Source organism: Thermobia domestica, chromosome 3, assembly GCF_964235325.1.
Source record: "Thermobia domestica chromosome 3, izTheDome1.hap1.1, whole genome shotgun sequence".
Taxonomy (NCBI): domain Eukaryota; kingdom Metazoa; phylum Arthropoda; class Insecta; order Zygentoma; family Lepismatidae; genus Thermobia; species Thermobia domestica.
In genome coordinates, this window is record NC_137456.1 from 339,448,435 (window position 1) to 339,457,272 (window position 8,838).

Here is an 8,838-nt window from a genome sequence, read left to right on the forward strand (position 1 = left end):
TCACACGATTGACATAAAAATATTTTTTTTGGAAGGTGGTGCTAACTGCACGCCAGGGGCGGATCCACGGGGGGGGGGCGATCGGGGCGACCGCCCCCCCCAGAATAAGATATTTTTTATTTTAAAAATAAAACCTATCCCTAGAATTTTCACCTTTTTATTATAAATGTAAAATAAAACTTAAAATAGGTAGGCCTTAGTTTTTTCTTTGTTTTTCGTTGCAGAAGTCAAAGAAAGCAATAAATAGCAAGAACTTACCTTGGCGATCTTGCTAAAAAAAAAAAAAAAAATGTCCACCTTCGAAATCGTAGGTGGTTATTACTGTTCTTATTTTACAAGACAGGATATTTTGCGTCCTCCGTCTGTTTTCAAGACCAACCTTTGATTCCTGTTAACAATTTGCAGACAATAGACCATAAACCATTTGGTTCACATATGTTTGTCAATATTCCTGTTTTAGAAATTCCAGTTTGGTAGGTGCAAAAAGCAAATAGACCTAATGGTTTTCTTCATATGGAAGTTGTCGAAACAGTGATAAGGACCGAGATTAGAAGGAGGGGGCGGAACTTTGAAACTGTCTTTGACCTTCAAGAAAGAAAATTACGGTTGCTAAAGCAGGTTGATTAATATTGTGTATTCTATTTAGAGTTGTGTTTAATAGATAGCGGTACAATGCAAGTGAAAGAAGAGACGAAGAGAGAAAAGAAGAAAGGTGCGGCAAAGGTGCGAATTACTTAAGGGTTGAAGGGACAATAGTAATATAAGCTTTCTGTTTGTTTGCATTGACATCAAAGCGTGCCTACTGTAAACCTTACCACTGAAGTAGCCGAGCGACAATATACAGTTGAAAACATTTTCTTTTATGTTCTTTTTCTTTTATTATTATTATTATTTTAAAATTAGGGATTCAGGTAACTTCCACCAATGATGCCGAAGCCGATAAATAGCAATTTTTCCAGAGTACAAAACAATGAAGAAGAAAAAAAGCAACCCAGTCAAACATAAATGTCAGTGTTCAGTCAACTTTCGAACGTGTCAAATCTATGCGGAATGGCCTCTAAAAAACGAACACTACTGGATGCATGGTTATCGACAGAGAAAAAACCTAAATCTGAGTCAGTCAGAGTTCCTGTGGATGCGGAAGAACAAAATTCAGAAGTACAAAATGGCTCTGATGAACCACAGCCGAGCACTTCAGGTAGAGGAAAAGGTTTAAATATGGGCTAGGGCTTAAAAATGGGCTACCAGCAATATCTGCGCTCCACAGTGCTGCACTGAGGTGGAAACTGTAAGAGCTCGTTACTTGTATACACAAAAGACGAGGCACCAGTTGGGGGCGAGATCGGAGCATGTGTACTTGTGTTTGTTAGCTGTTCAGTGCGCAGAAGACAATTTCGTCGTGATAAAAGTTTTGTAGGTATGTATATACTTCAGGTTTCTTGTTTCCACACATGCTTTAAACCAATTGCCTCATATGAGCTGTATTCCTACTACATAGCGTTTATAATTTGCATGTTTAAATCGTAAGTATTTATAAGGATACATCATCAAAACTTTTCAAAACAAATTGGCGTCATTCTTTAAATATGGGCTACAATGACTGGTCTAAATATGGGCTAGGGTCTTGTGACACCTTTCAACATTTCACCACTTTCTGCAATTAAGAAGAAGGTTAGTAATCGAGGTCCGAAGGCTGCAGGCGCCTCCTGCATAACAGGTTCTCCATATAACGGTGCTTTGTCCGCCTCGATGGCAAAGTCAGCAACGAAAAGAAAACAGCAAAAAAGACATTTGGATTTTGAAAACTCTAAGGAAAACATAGAAGATGGCAGTGAAAATTTGAGAAAACAAGGTTGTTCCAGGAAAGCAGAGGGGGAAAATGGATCGAAACGGAGAAGAGTAGAAAAAAATCAGAAGTGGGAAAGAAGAAAGATAAAAACGAGGAGTGTAGTGATTCAGAAGATGAAGATTGTTTTGGTATTAAATTAATTGACAGCGGGGAAAGTGATATTGAACTCCCGATAGGACAGAGAATTCCAGAAGAGAACGATGCAAACTGCATGTTTTGTGATATGAAATTTTCAGAGAACCGTCCTAACGAATTGTGGGTTATGTGCCTAATGTGTTTGATGTGGGCACACACTGAATGTGGGGGTCCAGATGCTGACATATACATATGTGATTTTTGCAAGTAGAACGTTCATTTGCATTTGGATTAATCTTACTGTTTGATTTGTATTCTTTTAAGGTCTATGTATTTATTTTCGATTTTTTTAAACTGGGGCCCATATTTAGACCAGTTTTTAAAAACTTAAATTTTGGAGCTCCTAAAAAAATTAGTTTTTTCCAAAGAAATATGTACTTTTTATTTACTTTATAATATTTGTAGTAAAGAGTAATCTCTGAAATATATTATTGAACATTGAAACTTTCAGTTATATACATTGTTTGAAAATGAGAACGAAAATAAAAGTGGTAGCCCATATTTAAACCTTTTCCTCTAATTTTTTGCTCTATTTTTACTTTTAAAACACTGGAGTGTCGTATTTAGGGAGGGAGCTATCGGGCTCAAGCCCCCTGAAATTCATTAAAATTCGTCGGTCATCCCAAAGGAAAAAATGAAGTGCTTATTCTCGTATTGTGCATGGCCATCCCCGAAACAAAATCTTAAATACGCCACTGTTTAAAAAGTACTACATTTGTCAGTTAATATATAGTCTGTAATTCAATACATAACTCATGTATTTTAAGACAGCAAAGAAAAGTGAAGGACACATGATACTGGTATGTAATCGTAATGATAGAACCTTCCTGAAATGATTTATGTAATAGCTGAATTTTATTAGTCATTTATTAGAGATATCACCATACAAAAGTACGAGACAAAAGGAACAATCTTTCTTATTTATTGTTTGCGGAGATCTTAAAGACAGTATGTCTTCATTGAATTTTACATATAAAATATCATTTTCTTTTCTTTCTTTTTTCTTTTTGACAGTATAATTTTTGTTTCAATAGAAAACATCTTTAAAGATGGATGAATAAAGCACAAAGAGAAAAATATTGCAACCACAAAAAACAATTTACTTACAAATTCTTAATACTTTTGCAGTAGTCTTTTCAAAAAGAAAGAAGAAATTTAAAAACACTCCTTCGAAAAATTCAATATTTTCAGTTGACACCCGTAATGCATCTGCAAAAGTATTCTGTTCACAATCATACTGCTACAACACTTCAGTGGTTTAAAGTTACATCTCGACATTCGTACTATTTATATATCGATTAATATAAAATTATGTGTTTGGATTGTGTGGTACTTCTTTATTAATGTGTGGTACTGTGTGGTACTTCTATTATTATTATTATAAATATGCATCTTACCATTGCTAATTGCTAATATTTCGTACAACAGAGCCAGGAATATTTTCAGCCCCCTACCTTGATAACTATTAAATGGGCTCCAGTCTCCATAAAATTAAAAGTCTATAAAATTAAAAGTAATTTTATGTATATTTGTGATATTGAGAATTAAATTTGGCTGCCTGGAATTTCAAATGTTTTATTTTCTTTTCCTTACAGCATATGTCCACTCAGACGCACAATCAACAAGTCCACGTTCTTCATCTGACATCAAATTCAGGAAACTAGACATAGGAAATGCGATAGGAGTGAGACTTTCTGATCATGATAAAGCTTCTTTCCTGGAAAACACGTGGAAACCAGATGCCACATTTCCAAGACCATTTAGTTCTCACTTGAAGAAGGGAAAGATTGAGAAACGTTATTTAAATTTTGATCTACTAAATGAATTTCATTGGTTGGCCTATTCTGCAAAGGAGAATGGTTTACTGTGTAAATATTGCGTGTTGTTTGGCCCTGAAACTGGTCACCATGCTCCGCTAGGCAAATTTGTGAAAAACGCTGTTTCGTCATTCGCGAAGTTGAAAGGAAGTGATGGGGATATAGCCAATCACGCTAACAACCGTTATCACAAAAACTGTGTTCATATTGGAAAAGATTTTCTTAGGGCTTTCCGAAATCCAGCGACTAACATAACGAACAAAGTCGACAGTCAGCATAGAATTCAAGTTTAAAAAAATCGCGCTCATTTTGCATCCATCGCTCGCTCGTTGGTCTTTCTAGGTCGTCAAAACATTCCACTTAGAGGTCACCGCAATGATGGTTTCCTTGATACTACTCCTGAAGATAGCTGCAGTGTCGTAAATGAAGGCAATTTTAGAGAACTCCTGCGACATCGAATAGAAATAGGCGATAGTGAATTAAAAGAGCAACTTCAGTCCACAGCAAGTAATGCAACTTATATAAGCAAAACTAGTCAGAATGATTTGATTCGTGCTTGTGGATCCTTAATTCAAGAAGAAATTGTGCTCAGAGTGCGTAAGAGCAAGTTTTATGCGATAATATTTGATGAGACGACAGATGTAAGTCAGATCGCTCAACTCAGCATCTCGCGGAGATATGTGTATGATGAAAAAGTTTTCGAGTCATTTGTAGCGTTTCTGGATGCTCATGAATGCGCATACGGCGACTGCGAGACTCAAGTTGAACCGAAACTTTCTGGAGAAAAAATAGCAGAGGTTGTTGCGTCTTTCGTTACTAAGAATCTTGATTTGGATCCAGTGAATTGTGTCGGTATTGCTATTGATAACTGCTCCACTATGGTTTCCAATTTGCGTGGTGCTGTGTCAATTCTTCGAAAAAGAGTATTCGAAAACGCTATTCATTGTCCGTGCTTCAATCACAGTTTTAATTTGACTCTTAGTGCTGCATACAAAGTGGATACAGTAAGAAATTCTGTGGGAGTAGTGAAAGAAATTGTAGCTTTCTTCCATCAGTCTGCTAAACGTAGTTATGTCCTGAAAAAGGAATGTCAGCAAAAACTGAACACTTTATCTGAAACTCGTTGGATCGATAGATGCGACGCTGTTTCACAGTTTGTTACCATGTATGAAGACGTACACAATGCGCTTTTAGTGATTTCTTCATGGAACGATACTTCAGGATCAAAGGCATTCAACTTTTTGAATTCCATGGAATCACCAAAATTTATCATAGGACTTCTGACCCTTGCCGAAATATCTTCCCTGTTTTCCCCTGTGGCCACTGGATTACAAAAACACACTTTGACAATTCCCGAAGCAGAAACGATGATCGAATGTGTACGTGATGCATTAACTCGTAAACGCGACAATGCAAGAATGGAATTCGGTACTCTTTATCAAGAAGCAACAGAAATGATACGAAGAATTGATTCGACCATGGAGATATCAGTGAAGCGCCAATGTTCAAAACAAACCATCCGAAGCAACGTGCCAGCTGACTCTCCCGAGGAGTATTATAGACGTTCTGTGTACATTCCTGTGCTTGATAACATTCTAACAGATATAAATTCCAGATTCTCGAAAGAAAATTTAAAGTGCGTTAGCTTATTATCGTTACTTCCACAGAACATTCAGTTTCATAAGGAAATAAGTACGGAGAGGCAAAAGGAAATATTTGAATTTGTGTCACCTTTCACGAACAAATCCATGAGGGAGTTTGCTGGAGAGGTTGAAATTTGGAGTCGTTTCGCCGTGCTACAGAAGAAAAATAGGGACATAAATAACTCTTTGGACGCGCTGCTAATTTGTGACTCTGAACGATATCCTGTTATTCATCTTGCCCTTAAAGTTCTTACTACTTTAGCTGTGAGCGTTGCTACGGCAGAAAGAACTTTTTCTACGATTCGTTTGTTGAAAACCTGGACTCGAAGTCGGATGAGTCAAGATCGATTGACTGGCCTAGCTCTCTTATATGTCCATCGCGAAATTAATGTTAATGTTGAGAAACTGGTAGATAAATTCGCTGCTTTGCGACAACGCAAGCTGGAATTTGTTTTGTAAAGTGTTGTAAGACGGGAACTGATTTTCTGTGCATTTTCTTTCTTTATTCAAAACTGTTTATTTTGTGTTTATAACAACTAAATCTGTCGTATGAACAAATCAAGCTTTAGTTATTACACATATTTTTTTCCTGTGAATCAATCGTCTTGTTATTGCATTTGTAAAAATAGTTATTACACATATTTTTTCCTGTGAATTAATGATGTTGTTATTGCATTTGTAAATATAGTTATTACACATATTTTTCCTATGTATTAACGGTGTTGTTATTGCAGTTGTAAAAATACTTATTTCAAAAGTTGTAATTCACATAGGTTAGTCGTGTATTTTACAAGAAAGTACAATTAAAAATAGCAAGAAAAAGAAGGAAGTAATAAAAACTAGCGTATGAACAGAAATTTAAAAGGTCTTGACTAAAAAGGAATTCGTATTCTTCTTATTGTTATTCTACTATTACTGATTATGGTATATTATTATTATTTGTAATCCATCAGTATCAATTTCTAAATAAGTTAATTCTACAGAAAAGCTACTTCTTCTTTCTAAATTTGTTTTACTCTTTTTTTTTTTGCAATACACCTCACTTCGATTTGACTTCGAACGACCGCCCCCCCAAACATTCAGCCTGGATCCGCCCCTGCTGCACGCAGGTGATTGCAATCTTCCAAACGTCTCCCAAATTCTGTTTTTATATGCAAATATGTAAGAAAGACTGCCAGTGTAAATAGTTGTAAATACATTTAAAAACAATTTGTATATCATTAGAGAATAGACGGCACCGCACCACACTTTTTTTTATTACTTTGTTGTTTGTTCGCTTGTATGGCAAAAGCCGTGGATTCTGACCGCTGGATGTTAAAAGTTGCCATGCCGTGAGAAAGGGGAGGGAAACAGTTTAGCTTCGTCGTCCTGTTTACGAAGCGTGTATAAGGGCGAAGAGGAGAGAGCACTAAACAAGCAGAAGAATCAAGCAATGAAGATGTTTTTTTTTTTTCTTAACGCATGCGCGCTATAATAGCTTTATGCTTCCAACGTGTCCTTTTGTCTAGTTCGTGTGAGTATTCGTTACTAAATCTTGTCAATCTGTCCTATGCAGACGCGAATTGATTCCAGGAATCATATGTCTAACTTTAAATCCGAATCCAAATGAACACTTTGAGTCCTTGGACCAGGGTGCGAAATCATTTGCAAATGGTGGGGGGAAGAAGTTCACTTATCAACACTAATGCTTCGTGGAGCCTTCAAAAAATTGAAATATTAATGGATTATTATTATTATTATTATTATTAAATGTTCAAACTAGTCGTCATTGTTATTTAAAAATACTTTAATGTTATTTATTCATTTAACCAAAATTTGTAACTTATCTACTGCATTTAATATACACTTTGGTGAGTATGGTCCAGGGTTAGACTCTCATGGAAACACAGTACCTTTGTGTTTACCATCATATTGAAGACTGCATTCATGAAAATAGCGGTAGAGATCTTTAAGTCAGAAATAATAGTCCCTGAAAACCGATGTCCTAACCAAGCATTAGAAGTACTAACTTGAAGCGCTTCACCTGGCCAGCCATAGATCCCCATGGGCTGTAGAGTCAGAGTACTTTATTATTATTTATGAAATTATCGTTTCTTCGCTAAGTGCGTAGTGTCTCAGTTTGGTCGTTCAGATATCCGGTCACCTTTGTAAGTCTAAATAATACTATGTATCTATATTGTATTATTAGCAAGAATATATTATTATAAATAACAGATATGATTTCAATACAAATACTTGATAGACAACAAAAATCCGTGTAGCTTGAGTGGTAGAGCGCTCACCTCAGGTGCGTGTTATCATTGGCTGGATCCTAACTCGCGCCAAATTCTGCTTGTGGTATAGAAACAATTGTGTGGGGGTTTCTCGGGGTCCTCCCGCTTCCTTCCACTATCTTAATCCATCATTATAATTCATCTCATCATGACCGTCTTCCTTAGCCTTGGTGAATATTCGCAGGACGTTAAACATTAGAAAATAAAAGAACAAACACTATAATACGATTGATTTGCTGATTTAAGTTTAATGACCCTTTTCAGCAGCGAGGCTATGAGATGTTGACTTACAGTTTAAGGTGGAATCCGAATCATGGTAATTGTTCTAATTTTTGTAAGGCGCTCCAACCGGGAATCGAACCCAGGACCCCGTGCACCGAAGATGGTGCGCGCGTGCTAGCCACTAGACCACCGAAGAGAGCCACAATAATACGAGTAATGAATGATTGTGTTACTGTATTTATAGACCTAAAATATAGTTTGTAATAACGTATCTTACCTTAGGGAAAAATTTTAAGATTAAACTTCACTTTCTTTCCGTGTGTAACAAGAGTTGAACATGTGACGGCCAGAAGAAACCCACGTATGAGCAGCAGTAACATCATCATCATCATAGGTATTCTGCCTTTATTGGCAGATCACTTGCCGCAGCTGAGAAGCTTCCATGCTCTCCGGTCCTCCGCTCACTTCTTCGTCTTCGCGTATGATCTTTCTGTTTTTATATCATCCATTAATTCGCCCCTCCCTCTCTTTACTGCATCACATAATTTTAAAGGAAATCCACTGAGTTTAATTATCAATAAAAATTGCAAGGTACTCGCCAAGATATGGTTTCTTTCGGAACTTTTAATATGAACAACACTGAATCCACGTTCACAGGCAAACGAACTTCCCGCGTTAAGGCTTGAAGAACTTGAAAATCATTTACCGACTTAGAACTTGACTTGTACTCTCTCCATTCTGGCACTGTGGAACCCCCGCTTGGTCTAGTGGCTAGTACGCTTGACTTCGGTTAGCGTGGTCCCTGGTTTGATTCCCGGTAGGGTACAGTTGAACGACAAAAGTGGTTCGGATTCCATTATAATCAGTAGGTCCACGCCTCTCTTAGCCTAGCAGGCACA

The 8,838-nt window shown here is 36.8% G+C and overlaps 1 protein-coding gene across 1 annotated transcript; it reads left to right on the forward strand.

Moving 5' to 3' along the window:
• The first annotated feature begins 1,050 nt into the window (after window positions 1-1,050).
• On the forward strand, window positions 1,051-5,903 carry LOC145682347 (52 kDa repressor of the inhibitor of the protein kinase-like). The gene is made up of 3 exons (XM_081753920.1): window positions 1,051-1,198; window positions 3,580-3,852; window positions 4,144-5,903. The coding sequence occupies exons 1-3, from the start codon at window positions 1,051-1,053 to the stop codon at window positions 5,901-5,903; spliced, it is 2,181 nt and encodes a 726-aa protein (XP_081610046.1).
• The last annotated feature ends 2,935 nt before the right edge of the window (window positions 5,904-8,838 follow it).

Excerpts from the sequence above, each read along its gene's own strand:
- LOC145682347 (XM_081753920.1), top strand. The coding sequence starts at position 1,051 with ATGGCCTCTAAAAAACGAACACTACTGGATGCATGGTTATCGACAGAG. Across the intron at positions 1,199-3,579 it reads ACCACAGCCGAGCACTTCAG|CATATGTCCACTCAGACGCA; the intron begins GTAGAGGAAAAG and ends TTTTCCTTACAG. Across the intron at positions 3,853-4,143 it reads AAAGGAGAATGGTTTACTGT|GTCGTCAAAACATTCCACTT; the intron begins GTAAATATTGCG and ends TGGTCTTTCTAG.